General features: G+C 45.3%; 1 protein-coding gene across 4 annotated transcripts in view; it reads right to left on the bottom strand.

Annotated features, from left to right (window-relative positions):
* Window positions 1–812: 812 nt before the first annotated feature.
* The window catches only part of SYBU (syntabulin), a 47,720-nt gene continuing 30,888 nt past the window's right edge, over window positions 813–17,644 (bottom strand). For 2 of the 4 annotated variants that reach the window (XM_028736273.2, XM_028736272.2), the window contains 4 exons: window positions 14,702–14,804; window positions 7,562–7,768; window positions 3,618–3,767; window positions 813–2,635 (listed from right to left, as the gene is read on the bottom strand). In XM_028736273.2, coding sequence (XP_028592106.2) covers window positions 1,540–2,635; window positions 3,618–3,767; window positions 7,562–7,768; window positions 14,702–14,804 — 1,556 coding nt within the window. In that variant the 3' untranslated portion in view covers window positions 813–1,539. The remainder of the gene's footprint in view (window positions 2,636–3,617; window positions 3,768–7,561; window positions 7,769–14,701; window positions 14,805–17,644) is intronic. The other 2 variants (XM_077932762.1, XM_077932763.1) reach the window with 2 other exon arrangements.

The raw sequence follows: 17,644 nt of genomic DNA, 5'->3' as shown, positions 1-17,644 counted from the left end.
CCTACCTTCAGGACCAAGTCGGACAGTAGCATTGGTAGAGTGCCTTTTGGCCCCCTGACCGCTATGTTATGGGGTGCTGCAGGGGACTATCTTATCTCCAGCACTATTTCATATCTACATGAAGCTGTTCAGAGCGGTCATTAGGCATTTCAGAGCAAGGTGCTGATCACACTCAATTCTATTTCTCCATAATATCTGAATCGGAAGAGGCCGTGTTTAGGAGGTTACTATTAATATTTAAAGCCCTTAACAACTTGGGATAAGTTTACCTACAATACCTTACCCAATGTGTGCCCACTTGACTGCTTCAACCAGCCGAACTGAGACTACTACAGGTGCCATGTAATGCCCGTTTTGCATTTGTAAGAACCTGATTGTTTAGTGTTGCATCCTGACTATTGAGATCACCGCTCTTTCCAGCACCTGCTAAAAACCAACTTCTTTAGACAAGCCTACCCAGATGCTTAGGAAGTTGAGGTAATTTTAATCTGTTTTAGTATTTTTACTTTTGTATGTTTTAAAGTACAGTTGTACATTTTTCTTGGTTTTCTTGTTTTATCCTCTTGAGCCCCCCCCCCCCCGCATTCAAGTGGTGTATAAATTTCATGACACAAACCAACAGTGGGAGGGCCTAAGGTTACCATATCTTCCATTGAGCATGACAGCCGGTGCTGCTGGGAATTGTAGTCCAAGCACATCTTGTGGCCCTCAGCCCCTGGCTACACATTGTGTAATCCCTACTTGTTTTCTAACTGAGGCGAGCACCCAGATCTCTTGCAGTCATCCATGCCCAGCTAAATCAAAGACACCAGTTCAGTTTCAACATGCTTTACTTATAGCTTGTAATTATAAAGCATTCTTCTTCTTTTTCCTTAAAAGATTATTTAACAAGAAAAAAAATAAGTTAGTACACATACATTTAAAATATTCCTTCATACACTTGTGTGACAACAGTACGTTCCGAGTAAGACTTCATTTAAGACTTTGAACAGACTTCATAAAATATATTCACAATCATATTTATAAACGTGGTTAATAACAAGATTCAAGACTCCCCACCCACCTACCCATCTGCAATAACATTTCCCCCTCTCTTTTTAATTTTTGGTTTACGGTCCCCTTGTACACAGGATCAGTGGAATGCAGGGGGCGATTACATAATTAAAGCACCACGAAGAAGCACAGACAGACAATACATGCGAGGCTTATGTAAGCTGCCTTTGTAAGAGTGTACTTTCCCCTCCCATCTGAAAACAATTTGGTATCACAATCCACACATCCGACGACAGAACGAGAAGTGCTTAGCATGCTTCTTTTAAAAAATTAAGATGCACTTGCGTTTACATTTAGCGGCAGAAAATCTCTGTGCCACCTCCTTCTTCTTCTTCAGTTTCAAACAATGAACATGTTCTGAACTAAATATAGTGCAAATCAAACATTTAGGAGCAGGACGGACAGAACCCAACATTATATTCACGCAACCAGAACCACACCCACCAGAACTCAGCCTCTTGGCACAACTGTACAGGAGAATTCCCTCTAGGGTCGGACGCTGACGGGTACGTGGCGGAGAGAATTCAAGGCAACCAAGCAGCATCCTCGAAGCAATGCTCCGAAATTGTAGACAGGGTTAGTCCCTCCTCGCTGGGTACTGAACATCCACATTACCGTTGGCAGGATGGGAGCGGCTACAGCCAAAGCATCGACAAAGAAGCTGCTGCTCCAGTATCTTTTCACAACGCTCCTCTCGGACAACTTCGTGACATTCCCAAAGCCTTCAGCGTGACAGTCTGTGAAGTCCAGTTCCTTCATGACTCTGTTTTCGTAATACCTAGAATCCACAGCATCGTGTGTCAACTCCAGCGGGGATAAAAGGATAGCGGAATTCGGATCGCATGGAGTCAAGTCCACGAGCAAGTCTGTGATGCTTTCGAGACCAGATCCGTCGGATTCTTTCGAAGCTGAAGAAGGGCTGATGGGGCGTCCCTCGTGCGCCTTGAATATGTTCTGAATCAGCTGCTCCATGCTTGAGCTGTACAGCAACACATCAGCCTGAACTGCCTGCTCCATCGCCAAACTATGGCTGTGGCTGTCATCTTCTTCTTTGGCGTTTGTGAGGTTTTTAACGAGATCCAAATGGTTTAAGGGGGAAGGTGTAAAGAGTTCGAGTGTGGCGTCCATCGCTGTCTCTTCAAATACATCGTTCCCATTGGCCACGTCGTCACTAAGCAATACGCCGCTATCTGCCATATCCTCCACAGAGTGGTCTTCCATGAGCATGCTGTCTGCCATTTTGGAGTAGGCCGCACTCGGAGTCAAAGACTTATCAGGTGACCCACACACATAATCTAGGCTGCGATCCTCGTGACAAGAGCCGTTCTGTGCCATTTCCATGCTCTGGAGCAAGGTCTCCAGCTTCTTGTTCTGGATGTTGATGTCCACAAAATACTTCTGAATCCCTTTGTCTTTCTCAGCCAAGCTGTTCTTCATGGTTTCAATAACCTGCTTGAGTTGTTTGATCTCCTTCCTTGCTTCCTTCAAGGCAAGCTGGGCTTCCACCCGATGACACTCTTCTTCAATCCAGTCTTCCCTCATGCGGGCAAGTTGAGATTTGAGTTCCTTGATTTCTGTTTCTCTGAATGGAGGGCAAAACAAAACAAGGCATCATTTCCTGAGGCGGGAGAACCTGCCCTTTTGAGGTTACCAAGCTAGGAGGGAAAAGATATGGTGAACAAGATGCATGAAGGAAGGTAGAGTTTTTCTGCTTGAATCAGACATGGTCAGCTCATAGACATGGTTAACTCCTCTGGATACTCTTGGACTACAAGTCCCATCATCTCTGACAACTATGTTACCTACTCCTGTGGTAGAGTAAAGAGATACCCATATATCAAGAAATTGGCTTTTATAACAATAAAACTATTATATAAACCAGGGGTCAGCAAATCTTTTCAGCAGGCGGCCGGACCACTGTCCCTTAGACCTTGTGGGGGGCCAGACTATATTCTGAAGGGGAAAAAATGAACAAATTCCTATGCCCCCACAAATAACCCAGAGATGCATTTTAAATGAAAGAATACATTCTACTCATGTAAAAACACACACGTCTGCGGGCTGGATTTAGAAGACGATTGGGCCGGATCTGGCCCCTGGGCCTTAGTTTGCCTACCCATGATATAACTGTTTCTTGGGCCATTGATTGTCCTCATGTTTAAGCAAGAACGTTATGGATGAAACCCAATGTGGTGTGAATGAAAGTCCCCTTCAATTCCAACCCCCCGCAATCTCCTGCCCCCTTCTTTCAAATCAGTTCTGGAGGGTTTCTCCAAGTCTCTGGGGCAGATTGGAGGGGGTAAAATCCATCTTGCATCAGCCCCCAGCCAGCATGGCCAATGATCCAGGAAGATGGGAGCAATGGAAGGCCATCCATGCCAATGTGATGGACTCCTCGTTGTCAGGAATAATAAGAGTTGTAGTCCAACAGTATTTGCAGGGAACCACGTTGGATACCCCATCACTAAAGCTGCTTAATGTACATGTTAAGCGAGCTTGACTGGGAAGGGAATCTGAAATCAGGGTGCCATCACTGAAAAGGCCCTATTAGTAGAAACTCTTACCTTTCTTGCAGTCTGCTCTCAGATTCCTTCAGTTTTGTTTTCAGGTGCCTCACTGTAACCTCCTTTTGCTGCAGAGGGGTCAGATACTGCTCTGGGCTAGGTGGTTTGATGCCGTGGTTCTCTCCACAAGAGGTGTATCTTGCCGGCCGCCTACAACAGAAAAATGTTGTTGTGCCTGCAAATTTTATGTTTACATTCTGCTTAAGGCAAGAACTGGTGATTTAGGTCACAATTCTATACAGACTTACCTGGGAGTAAGTTGCACTGAAATCGTTGTTCCCTTTTTGAAGCTGATGATGGATGTATTTTAAAATCTTTTTTTTCATAATGTGGTATGGCTCCTCTATTGTATTTTTGTGATTGCAAGTTGTTTTAAACTGCTTTTAAATTTGTGTTTTAATATTCAACCCACCCTGGGACCTTACGGTGAAGGGAGGTTATAATAAACAACAACAAACTTAATACTGATGATAATGATGATGTCACTATTTATTGGTGTGGTCAAGTTGTTTTTTAAAGGTTGCTTATGTCTGATGTTGGCCACCTTGGGCTTATTGAGGAAAGGTGGAATATAAAAGTATAAACTAACTCATAATAAACAGTGCTACATCATGACATGTGGGAGACTACTCTTGGAAGCGCCAGTTGGTGCAAATTGCTGAGGCTAAACTGTTGATGGGGACAGATGCCATCAACAAATATTTCAGCTACTTAAAGCTTCCCATGTGTTACTGGGCCAGGTTTAAGGTTCTGAAAATTCAAGGTTAATCCCAATGTTCAGGGATGATGGGGACTGCAGTTCAACACCTATAGGGCAACATCCACGATCTGGGTGCCATCACCAAAAAGGCCCTCCTACCTAAAAGGCCCTAGTAAGGCCTCTGTACTGGATCCCAAACCAAATTTGGATGATCCTGGTTAACCTGGGATTCGGGTGCATAGGACTGAGGCGGCCCCAGATCTACTTGGAACAGATCAAGTCCATCAGAAGGATTCAGGGCTCTCAAAGCAAGGGACAGTGTGGCAGTGAGAAGAGAGGGGAGATTGAGACATGCAGGCAGTCTGCATCTACCTCCCTGCCTCGGATCATATATTTCATCAGGATATAAATCCCCAGGATTAAGCATATGGACCGGGGCGGGGGGAGAAAAGGGAACCCACATTTCCTCCCCCTCTGCCTGACTGCATGTTTAACTAGGGTTTAAAACTCCACTTAAACATATGGCTAGGAGGGTGGGGAAGAAGGAAAGGCACATGTGTTAAATGATAGTAATTGAGTCAACCACCAGTCTGACACTGGAGGCAGACTGTTGACAGAATGCACCTTTTTCTGGCTGCCTGTATTGCAGGCAGACATTGTCTCACCCACCATTCCAGTAAGTAAACGACAAAGCAACAAAAACTGCCTACAAATGATTTCAGAAATATCAGGAAGGATCCACAACTGTGATGCTGTCAGAGAAGGTCTTGGAACGCTTTTGGGGGTGAGAACCTGTTGGCATGCATGTGCTAATTAGTTTTCAGCACCTTCTAGAGATGTAGTTAATTCTGCTAAGTGTTTTCCAATAAAGTGGGCTGCTTTTCTGCATTTTCCCTGGAGCATCTTCCAGCAGGCTCCCTACATCGCTGCCTGCAACTTGCGGTGCCCAGACTGACTCCCCACCTGTAATGTAACCTGTGGTGTAGTGAAGCAGGGACAGGCCAGGACAAAGCACCACCAGCACTTATTTCATAGGTCAGCTGGGGGGGGGGGCGGAGAGAAGGAAAGGCACATGTGTTAAGTGATAGTAATTGATATTTGCCAGTGTTAAATGATAGCAATTGCTATTTGCCAGTCCTCTGCATGCCAGACAAATAGGCTTTTCTCAGAGAGAAACCTGCCCATCACGCTAAGCATGCATAGCCGAGCGCTGCTTTTATTTTGAAAAACTCTCAAGTCCCTTTATTATCACCAGATATAAAGAGCAAGCTTCTGACTCTCCCCCAGAACTCTTCATCAGACTGGATGTTCAGCAAAGCCAAGAGCAGTGGATGAGGGAAAATGACTTCGTATTGAAGCCATAACGTCTGCATTGGTCAATACTTTATTTTTGTTGCCAGGTCTCAGAAGGAGTGGCTCTGGGGGCATAGCTCTGGGGGTTGTCAGGAAGAATGCCTGCACTTTAGAATTCACCACCACACCATTGCAACGTGGAAACCGTAGTACAGTCTTCTGGTTGCTCACTGTCGTGAAAGAAGGAGTGTAAACATTTGCACGCTTGGTGAGCAGCACATGCGCTGCCAGGTGAGCAAATGATGCCTTTTGTTTTAATCCAGAAGGACCTTGGGAGTTTGATTGGCCAATGGCACAAGGAGAACTGTAACCATGGCTGCGACCCTCACATTAGGTACACAGGAGCTGCCATATGCTTGGTTAGACCATTGGTCCATCCAGCTCATACTCTTCTAGTCTCCCTATTTTCCATGCGCAGTTTCAGAACTGCGAAAGCCATCCTGGCTTCTGCTTTGATCCCAGAATGTCTCTATTCCCCTCACCAGTGTGCTCAGGGAGGAGGATGAGCTGGTGCTTGTCTTGAGTGACAGGCTGCGAGGGAGCATCCTGTTGCCTTTCCACGGCCACCACTGCTGGCCTCCTCCCTTGGGCAGCTCGTAGCAGCTGCTGGGGGGCAGGCAGAGAGCAGGGCTACCCTGGGCAGGAAGAAAGGGTGAGTGCAAGGAGTCTCGACCCTTTTAATTAAAAAATGATTTATGTGTCCACATTGAATCTTGCCTGTTTCTAAAATCTAAAGGTAAAGGGAGCCCTGACCATTAGGTCCAGTCGTGGCCGACTCTGGGGTTGCGGCGCTCATCTCGCTTTATTGGCTGAGGGAGCTCATGTGGCCAGCATGACTAAGCTGCTTCTGGTGAACCAGAGCAGCGCACGGAAATGCCGTTTACCTTCCCGCAGGAGCAGTACCTATTTATCTACTTGCACTTTGATGTGTTTCCGAACTTCTAGGTTGGCAGGAGCAGGGACTGAGCAACGGGAGCTCACCCCGTCGTGGGGATTTGAACTGCTGACCTTCTGATCGGCAAGTCCTAGGCTCTGTGGTTTAACCCACACCGCCACCCGCGTCCCTTCTAAAATCTAAAATCTACCAAGGAATAAAACAAAATTGGGATGAAGAAGTTTTTCAGGACAGTGGAGGGTGTGTGTGCGCTGTGTGCCATTGGTAGTGGAAATGCTCTGCAGGGGACCAAAAATAGGAGATCGAGGAGGTTCAGTGGTGGGGGAGTAAGAAATGACTGGCAGAAGCTCTTCAGGCAGGGCACATTCCAGGCCCTTCCTGAGCTGCCAGGGATCAAAGATGAGACCTAGTGCATGCAAAACAGGCATTCCACCACTGAGCTATGCCCTTCCTGGACATCGTATTTCCTGGAGCAGACTTAAGTACTCTAGACGGAGCAGATAGCAAGCGACACCCATTTGCCTCTAGTAAAGACATCAAGGGAAGAAGTGGCCACACAAAGGTCAGGAGGGTCACACATCAAAGGACACCACACGATGCGACAACACCAGAGGCTCTTTTTGCAGCAGCTGCAGGTCAAGGCAATGGCAAGCAGGGTTAAATTCTATACTATCCCGCAACAGGGTTGTATAGAAGAAACGTTATTGCAGACTGTTGAGTTAGCAAGGAAGACGAAGCCTTTTGCTAAGCTTCTTCCCTCGGAGGGAAATTAATTGGTTTGGCGGGTGCGCTGATGGTGTCGTCACTGCCACCACACCTGTTCAAATGCCTAAAGGATGTCACTGAAATGCCTAGAGAATTTACGAGCCTGATGTACCATGTAACGAAGAAAATCTTCAGTTACAATTGGAGATTCTGATGACAGCTGAGAACGGACAGGGGGCTTAGGTGATTGGCGGGGCAGAGAGAGGAAAAAGCTGCGAGAAGCTCACTTGCCTCAAAATGGGGCTGTTATCACTTCCCTTGTATGAGCCTGAATTGCTGCTGCTGGCCGAAGAAGCCTCATAATTCGGGTGGGTGCTAATGGGACTCAACTGATTTTTGCACAGCATTGACAGGAAGTCCTTTTCACGGGACGTGGTAGGAGGGCTAGATCCAGACTTGTAGGACACAGCTCCGTTATTCCGTCCGTGGGGACCCCGGCTGAAGTAGACAGCAGAAACAATGTGTTATAGGGCACGAGGGAAATATACATCAGAGTTACAATCAGTCAGTTGTATTAATCTGTTTAAAAGTCTCTTGGTTGGTGGAAAAAGGTATCCCAAATTAATTGGGCAGGGCATCCATTTTTTAAATGTTGCTTTTAAAAAAATTAAATAAAAATACAGTGGTACCTCAGGTTACATATGCTTCAGGTTACAGACTCCGCTAATCCAGAAATAGTGCTTCAGGTTAAGAACTTTGCTTCAGGATGAGAACAGAAATCGGGCTCCGGCAGCGCGGCAGCAGCAGGAGGCCCCATTAGCTAAAGTGGTGCTTTAGGGTAAGAACAGTTTCAGGTTAAGTACGGACCTCCGGAACGAATTAAGTACTTAACCTGAGGTACCACTGTAATTAAAATTGCATGTACAGTGGTACCTCGGGTTAAGAACTGAATTCGTTCTGGAGTTCTGTTCTTAACCTGAAACTGTTCTTAACCTGAGGTACTACTTAACTAACGGGGCCTCTTGCTGCTACCGCACGGTTTCTGTTCTCATCCTGAAGCAAAGTTCTTAACCCGAGGTAATATTTCTGGGTTAGCGGAGTCTGTAACCTGAAGCGTCTGTAACCCAAGGTACCACTGTATTTGTCACCACTTTCAAAGAGGTATCCTTCCACTCTACATAAGAGGGAAAGTTCATTCAAAGGCAGTGATTGCTGGGGCACACGAGCATCTTCCAAAACAGAGGTGGGGAACCTTTATGGCTCCAGATGTTGTAGAACTCAAGCTCCCAATACCCCTGACTATTGGCCATGCTGGTTGGTGATTATGAGAGTCCAACAACATCTGAAGCGTCCAACCTAACAGCAATGACTAGAATGTTCCTTTCTTCACAGCTATTGTTTTATCCATTTGCAAACCTATGCAGATTTAATTACCTGATTGACTGGCTAAACCTCACGCAATGAATCAGCTTCAGATTTCATTAATTGGGTGGTAGCTCTGATATGTAAAAAGGTAAAGGTAAAGGTACCCCTGCCCGTACGGGCCAGTCTTGCCAGACTCTAGGGTTGTGCACCCATCTCACTCAAGAGGCTGGGGGCCAGCGCTGTCCGGAGACACTTCCGGGTCACGTGGCCAGCATGACATCGCTGCTCTGGCGAGCCAGCACAGCACACGGAAACGCCGTTTACCTTCCCGCTTGTAAGCGGTCCCTATTTATCTACTTGCACCCGGGGGTGCTTTCGAACTGCTAGGTTGGCAGGCGCTGGGACTGAACGACGGGAGCGCACCCCGCCGCAGGGATTCGAACCGCCGACCTTTCGATCGGCAAGTCCTAGGCGCTGAGGCTTTTGCCCACAGCGCCACCTGCGTCCCTGAGAGCTCTGATATGTATTATATACTAATAGTGCACATTTACTAAAAATAGACATATGCACATGCACGCTCTCCCAATTCTATGATGCAATAGCCACTGGAGATGTGATAACAGCTGCATTTATGTCAAACCATAATTACAACTGCAATCCCATGCACACCTACCTTGGAGTAAGCTCCACTGAACCCCACTGGGCTTACTTCTGAGTAGACATATATAGGATGGCACAGTGAATTTCAGGCAAAGGGCTCATTATGATAGATTCAGTCAATCTGAATTTAACACCTCTGATTAAAGCAGCCTTTAGCTGCCTCTTAACTAGTTTGTTCAGTCCTATAAAGACCTGGAGTTTCTATAGTCATCACCAGGAAACTCAGGAGACAAGTTCAATAAATCTACTGCTGGAAAAATAAAAGCATTATTACTGTCCATGGAAGTAATTCAAAGGCTAAAGAAAGAGAAAATAGATTTCTTAGATATATTTGACTTTACTTTTCATCTGCAGGCTTTTACCATGATGTTGTAAAATTGCTACTGCCCCAAACCTATTTACCCTGTTCAGATGTTTATCTTTCTATACACATCATCCTAATTTAAATGCTTTTTAAAACAACAACTTTTCTATCTACACATTGTAAATATTGCAAAATGAAGCTGGAAAATAAGAGGGCATAGCATCTGAAAACCTCACTTTCTAGGAGAACATACTGTAAAAGCCATGTTTGTTGTTTTACTTTCTAAGAACTTTTCACTCCTTTTTAATTATTATTTAAGAGAGCTAGCCAAATTCAAAGGATCTTCACCACTGCATCTGCTGACATGGGATCTACCCAATGTGTGTGTGGGGGGGAGGAGGGAATACAAATTACCGTAGGTTAATAGTATAAATGGAAATTAGCAGCACGGGAAGTCTCTAAAGCAGGCTCTGTCAAACCTGTTGTTCACCTCCTACTGGACGTAAAACAAACAAACAACCCCAAAACCGTTTCTTTTAAAAAGATCAAAGACGGCAACAGCTGAGAGCAAAAGGGGGGAAAGACAGAGGAAGCGCAGGAGATACACCGCAAATCACGAGGCAGAAAGCTCTGAATTTAGAAAGCGTTTGAACTGGTTTTCCTTCTCTCTTTGCACGGAACACTTTATACAGACCAGATGGTGGAATGAGTTGTGCTGCAGCAAGGCAAAATCCCAAGGTTGTGGTTGGGTTAGCTCCACTCTGATTTGCCTATGTGGACACAATGGAAAGCTGTCGTGGAAGCTAGACAGCTGTACTGGACTGATACGCTGAGCAAATCTCTCACAACTGCACCTTGCCCTTGCACAGGAACCAAAACCAAATAGTATATATATATTTTTAAAGACTCTAAAAATGTGGCAAGTGGAGGAAAACAGTAAAAGAGGAAGAAGAAAAAACCTGTTTGCATTTTGCACACATGGCGCAGCAGAGATATTTTTGGCAAGCATAATTTGCCTTGTTGGCTCAAAGGATGTATTTGAAAAGGATATTTTATGGAGCTTGAGCGAGGGGATTTTAAGGCTTGCCTCTGTGGTTTCCCCCTCTTCACTTCCTTGCTCAAATAACTTTTTTTTCCTTTTTCTTTTTTAAAATATCATTATAAATAGCTTTAACTCAAATATCCTAGGGTGCAATTCTTTTAGGAGAAACTGTATGAAGGTGACCAAGTTACTTGTGCGACTGAAGTTAATCCAGTTCCCAGTTCCAGCAAATTTGTTTCATTATGGTATCAAGCTTCTTTCAGTGGAGAATTTTGTTAGAAGGAGGGGAAAGTGGATTTTATTTTATTTTATTGTCTAAAAGAGGGGCATTTTCCAGGTATTAAGCTTTGCCAGTTTATGGCATTTTTATCCTGCTTCTCCTCTGAAGAGTTCAGGGTAATGTTCTTCTTTGCAAAATGTCCCCCACAAGCTGTCTCCCTCACACACAGTTCCAGGTATATTTAAATTATGGAGCTAGAAACCTGCAGGAGGAAGGAGGAGAGCAGGGGTTGATTATGAGTGGGGTAAATGGCCAGTGGAAAAAGGATGGAGCATTTGCCAACCAACACTCAAAATCACAGCTTCACAAAGTTGCTTTTCAAGTTAAAAAATAAACCCTCAGCGAGCCTCAAGGGAGTTCAGAAACTTTCACTTTGATTTTAAATTAATTGCAGCTTGCAGCAGCATCCAAACTCTGGCACATGAATAATCCTAACTATAGTTAGTGGAAATGAGCCAACTTCAGACCATAGTCTATGAAGTCCACTTGTTTCAACTAACCATAGTTAAGATGAACCACAGTCCAGGTGGATCTTAGGTAAGTCAATCAAAAAATTGAGGGGGGTTTTGGGATTTTTGTAAAAAAAAAATGCTCAATGACTTTCGGGGTGTCCTGGTTTTTACTTTTTGAAATATGGCAACCCTAGAAATGTGGAAGCCCAAGACTTGCTGGGGCTTGTTTTCATAGCTGTAAGCAAGGATAGCAGCTTGTATGTTTTGAGCATATGTTCGTTGCATTGCCAGGGCAGAGCAAATTGTTCTCAGGAGCTCCTGTGATTAACCAGGAGAATGTTCTGTAATGAACTAGAAAAAGTCATATTCTGCACAGCTTCGCCATAGTGGGGGTATATATAAAAAACACACCATACGTACATGCTTTTAAGAAAGAGTTGGTTGCTAGTAAGGTTGGGTGATCAGCATCTTAAAAAGCAGAGACATCACCTTGCCAACAAAGGTCCGTATAGTTAAAGCCATGGTTTTCCCAGTAGTGATGTATGGAAGTGTGAGCTGGACCATAAAGAAGGCTGATCACTGAAGAATTGATGCTTTTGAATTATGGTGCTGGAGGAGACTCTTGAGAGTCCCATGGACTGCAAGAAGATCAGACCTCTCCATTCTGAAGGAAATCAGCCCTGAGTGCTCACTGGAAGGACAGATCGTGAAGCTGAGGCTCCAATACTTTGGCCACCTCATGAGAAGAGAAGACTCCCTGGAAAAGACCCTGATGTTGGGAAAGATGGAGGGCACAAGGAGAAGGGGACGACAGAGGACGAGATGGTTGGACGGTGTTCTCGAAGCTACAAACATGAGTTGGGCCAAACTGCGGGAGGCAGTGGTAGACAGGCGTGCCTGGTGTGCTCTGGTCCATGGGGTCACGAAGAGTCGGACACGACTAAATGACTAAACAACAAAGGTTGGGCGATGTATTGATATATTGTCCAAGACCGGTTGGAAGTTCATATAATATCAGTTTCATAGTTTTTGACCTGGCAATATATTGCGAATCATGATGTGTGTTAGGGCTGGGTGATATATCATCCAAAATCAGTTTCAAGTCCATATCATGATATTGGTTTCATCATTTTTGACTTGGCAATATATTGTGAATGTGCTATGCAAAAATCACAATGTGGGGAAAACTCTGCAGCCAGCCAATGCCTCTACAGTACTCCATCCTTATTTCAGACATTGTAATATATCAGTATATTGCAATGTTTAGCTGGTGATATATCACAAAGTTGAAATCAGATATTGCCCAACCCTACTTACTAGATCATGATCTCACAATACACACATGGAGAGTGCGCACTGCAGAATGTAGTAAATTGCCCTAAGTGAAGTCTGCCATAAAGCAGTACTGCTGCAAAAGAAGCTGCAGTGCCCATCCACTCTGTTGCTACTGCTTTTCCAAATCTTGTATCTTCTCGTTTAAGTATGAACTCCCTCCTCCAATGCCTCTGTATCCCTAGGACCTTACTTCTTCTTTCTCCTAGTCCTCCTCTAGCCCTTTCCGGATGGCCTGACCCTCTGACTCTGCCAGAGTTGCTTCTCCCTGCTCTGTGACACAAGGCAAGTTCAGCCAATCATCAGAGGCTCCCGTAGCCTTTAGTATGCAACAACAGAGGTATTACACCAGTGTCACAACCTTTCAACCGTCTGCAAAGCCCATGCTGCACTGGCAAAACATTACTGCCAAAAATGTGTGCTGAGCAGAGAGGACGAAGGTTAATTGCTTTGACAGGGTACAGTTAAGGGACTATACGTCCAGCTGCTTCCCTGGTTTTGAATCCTAATTGTGTGTTTTTTATCTGCTTTGCTGGCTTGCAAAATGGAATGTGTTGAACACTGAGGAACAGCCTCTTTTGTGGCATACTTAAAACATTTAGATCAGGTATGGGGAACTTGGAATCCTCTAGCTCCCATCATTCCCGACCAGTGGCCCATTCTGGCTGAAGCTCGTAACTCTAGAGTTAAAGTTCCACAACATCTAGATAGTTGCCTGTCCCTCATGTAGAGATTTGCCTGGCTGCCTCCTTAGAAGCAGCCAGGCAGACAGAAGCAGAAAACAATTCTATCCAACCAAATATAATGCTAAGTTCCACTGCTGTTTTTAAATGACTTCTGTTGTTGTTGTTGTTTAGTCGTTTAGTCATGTCCGACTCTTCGTGACCCCATGGACCAGAGCACGCAAGGCACTTCTGTCTTCCACTGCCTCCCGCAGTTTGATCAAACTCATGCTGGTAGCTTCAAGAACACCATCCAACCATCTCGTCCTCTGCCGTCCCCTTCTCCTTGTGCCCTCCATCTTTCCCAACATCAGGGTCTTTTCCAGGGAGTCTTCTCTTCTCATGAGGTGGCCAAAGTATTGGAGCCTCAGTTTCACGATCTGTCCTTCCAGTGAGCACTCAGGGCTGATTTCCTTAAGAATGGATGCGTTTGATCTTCTTGCAGTCCACGGGACTCTCAATAATCTCCTCCAGCTCCATAATTCAAAAGCATCAATTCTTCAGTGATCAGCCTTCTTTATGGTCCAGCTCTCACTTCCATACATCACTACTGGGAAAACCATGGCTTTTACTATACGGACCTTTGTTGGCAAGGTGATGTCTTTGCTTTTTAAGATGTTGTCTAGGTTTGCCATCACCTTTCTCCCAAGGAGCAGGCGTCTTTTAATTTCGTCTTTTAATTTTTAAATGACTTCTGCCTTTTATGATTTGCCATTAAATTTAGAGGTATCTTCTCTCCTCATCCATGTCCTTTAGCTAGTTCTCTGCTGCTGAGCAACATTCAACAGGTGTTGATCCCCCACATTTTATGATCGATGTAAACAGATTTTATCTTGTTTGTAGCCTTGTTGTGCAGTGCTTAGACATGATGGTATTAAGCCAGGCATGTCCAAAGTCCATTTTGAGGGCCTAATCCAGCCCCTGTGGCAGTCTGTCTCGTGGGGTAAAAGCCTAAAAAAAGCTCAACAACTTCAACTTTGGTCGGCCCTCACACATGTTTATTCCATCAAATTTGGCCCTCTTTGAAAAAAGTTTGGGCACCCCTGGAAGCAATATCTCTGCATTAGATATCAGCCCTCACCTAGATGTCAGATTCTGGTTTGTACCACAAAACACATCTGCAAACACATGAGGACACAGAAATGAATTGAGGGAGGGCTCCTGGTTAACCTCCACCTCCAACTTCTATCCTCCACACCCAAACCAAAACAAGCCGATCTTCAACAGAAGCTACATTCACAGGCTGGGAGTTGGGCAAAGATGCTGTTGCGTACTTGCGAGAAAAGGATGACCTCTTGCTTCCAGCAGCAGACATGTGGACTTCAGGAGCTGAGATGCTGCCTGTACTGCTTGAGGAGCTAAAATCAGCTTCACTTCCTGGAAAAGGAAAGGGAAGAGTAAATGTCTGATGGAAACCGTAGCTCAAGGATTGATGTGGTGAATCACTGCCATCCTTCCTTGCCTCTCCCACTGGAATTTGGAAACCAAGCCTGCACTTTTGCAAAATGTTAAGGGTGGATCAGTTTCAGCTTCTTCACATTTCCTCAAAACTGACGAGCCAAGAAAAAGGATGCAAACGTTATTTTGGAATTTTTTTAAAAGCTTGGCTTTTACAATATAGACGTTTTGAAACAGCCGAGATCTACTTTTCCACCAGGTCTACAATAAGTATAGGCTGACTCTAGCATTCATTTCCTTTATTATTTGAAGTATACCACTTCTCCAAAAAAAAAGTCCACAGTGGTTTACAAATACAAGTTTAAAACACATAAGACCAATAAGAAACAAAAGTACACAAGAAGAAATATCAAAATTCATCTTCCAAGGCAGGATAAGGGCCTTTTACCATCTGAGGCCTGCACACCAACTAGGTAAAAGGTAAAGGTACCCCTGCCCGTACGGGCCAGTCTTGACAGACTCTGGGGTTATGCGCTCATCTCACTCTAGAGGCCGGGAGCCAGCGCTGTCCGCAGACACTTCCGGGTCACGTGGCCAGCGTGACAAGCTGCATCTGGCGAGCCAGAGCCGCACACGGAAACGCCGTTTACCTTCCCGCTAGTAAGCGGTCCCTATTTATCTACTTGCACCCGGGAGTGCTTTCGAACTGCTAGGTTGGCAGGCGCTGGGACCGAACAACGGGAGCGCACCCTGCCGCGGGGATTCGAACCGCGACCTTTCGATCGGCAAGCCCTAGGCGCTGAGGCTTTTACCCACAGCGCCACCCGCGTCCCACACACCAACTAGAGCTTTGGTAAACCTTGTTGTTAGATTACTGAAGTGCAATGTACATGGGGGCTGCCTCTGAAGACTGTTCAGAAACTCTGACTAGCTCAAAATACAGCTGCATATTTTTGGGCAGGACCACTTGGTGGAACACCTCTCACCGGTTCTACACCATCTTCCCTGGTTACTGGCCCATGTATTTCTTTCTTTCTTTGAGCCATTTATTGAACCAAAAATCAAAAGCGGGAAGAAACATTTTTTTAAAAAATATACAATTAACATAGCTCAGTTGGTGGGGTATGAGACTCTTAATCTCAGGGTCGTGGGTCTGATCCTCACGTTGGGCAAAAAGATTCCTGCATTGCAGGGGGTTGGACTAGATGACTCTCGTGGGCCCTTCCAACTGCATGATTCTAAGAAGGAATAAGATGCTGAATATGTTCCAAGGTGTGAAGTAATTTGTTGGGGCAGATTCCATTCCTTTCGGCAGGAACAGCACTAACCAACTGTCTTGCTGGATCAGTTTCAGAAAACACCTGAGACATGCTGCTAGAGGGCTTGTTATCTGCAAATGCCATAGCTGCAATCCAGTTCAGAGTTATTTTCGCATGGAGAGCAATCCTATGGCCCTGGGGTCACAGGAACACTGGGAACACTGCCACTGCTATAAAACAGAGATGGGGAGCCTCCGGCCTGCATTTCAGGATAGAGAGGGATCTGTCAGAGTGAAGAAACTAGTCTACTGTATGAAAGGTAGAGTCGTTGCCCAAACCACATTTGTCTCTGGCCCCACCCACCACCATTATCTGGCCCCAGGAAGTGAACATGGCCCTCACTCTCAAAAGGGTTCCCGTCCCTGTGGCAAGAAGGTTTGCAACCAGCGCCTCAACACTGGTAAGGGCAAAGGGGAAATGTTCTGAGGGCATGCCAAGAGAAGCTGTGGGTCTGCAGTATCCCAAGCCCTTCTCTTCCCCCAGCCCCCAACACATAAACACTGGAAAGTAATGAAGGCCAGCCCTGGAGTCTGTGAGGTTTAATTCCCTCCCATTGGAATGAATAAGGGGGAAACTGTTTAAAAGAAACAAACACCCAGAAGGATATATAAAAAGGGGGTCAATCTGCCTTTTAGCTCTTCCTCCTCCTCTCACTTCTGGATTGCCCTGTCCTATATGATTGCTGAGAAGTAAGAAAGTCCCACAGTGTTCCCATTTTCATGCCACCGCACATGGGATCTGCATACCCTCCAACATGTTGCAGAGAAAAATCGGGGTGTGCGTCTTTCGGGGCTGTGCTCTTGTGGAAGCCAGGTGACTTGCGCAAGAGAATGGCCCTCCCAAACAGGCATCTTTGGAGGATGTGCTCTTGTGGGAGCTGAAACAGGACATCCTGTTGTGATGCAGTCACAAGCCGGAATACTTCTGTAATTCCAGGATGTCCCACTCAAAGCGGGACAGTTGAGGGGTATGGGTTTTGAGCTTTAAATCTCACTTACTTTGGTAGGGTTTTAAACATGTATAAAGATGTACTTCAGGGATGGGGAACCTGTTGCCCTCTAGATATTGTTGAGATGACAAACACCTTCATCTCTGGCTGTAGGCCATTTTGGCTGGGAGATAGAGTCTGAAAACATCTAGAGGAACACAGGGTCCTCCATTTCTGATGTACCTGATAGAAGAAGTAGTTCTAGTCCCCCTCAATTCTCCATCTTTAGACATATTATGACATTTTAAATATGGACTAGGTGTCTTCTACAACAATGTGTGTGGGAGGGGGATGTATTGTGGGGCCAAAAGGAGGAGAGTTCAGCAAAGGAGATGAGAGAAAAAATGGAAGTAATCAAACGAGCTGTAAAACCATGCTCCGGGTCAACCTTTTCCACCTACTAAAATAAACAGCAGATTGTGTGGAGTGCTTATGGCACCGGTTACATATTTTTGTTGGCTCAATGTCATCACAGCTAAGCGAAGGGGAAAGAGGAAGTTGCTGTACTTCCA

The sequence above is a fragment of the Podarcis muralis genome, chromosome 8 (assembly GCF_964188315.1).
Source record: "Podarcis muralis chromosome 8, rPodMur119.hap1.1, whole genome shotgun sequence".
Taxonomy (NCBI): Eukaryota; Metazoa; Chordata; class Lepidosauria; order Squamata; family Lacertidae; genus Podarcis; species Podarcis muralis.
This window is presented reverse-complemented; position numbering and strand designations above follow the sequence as displayed.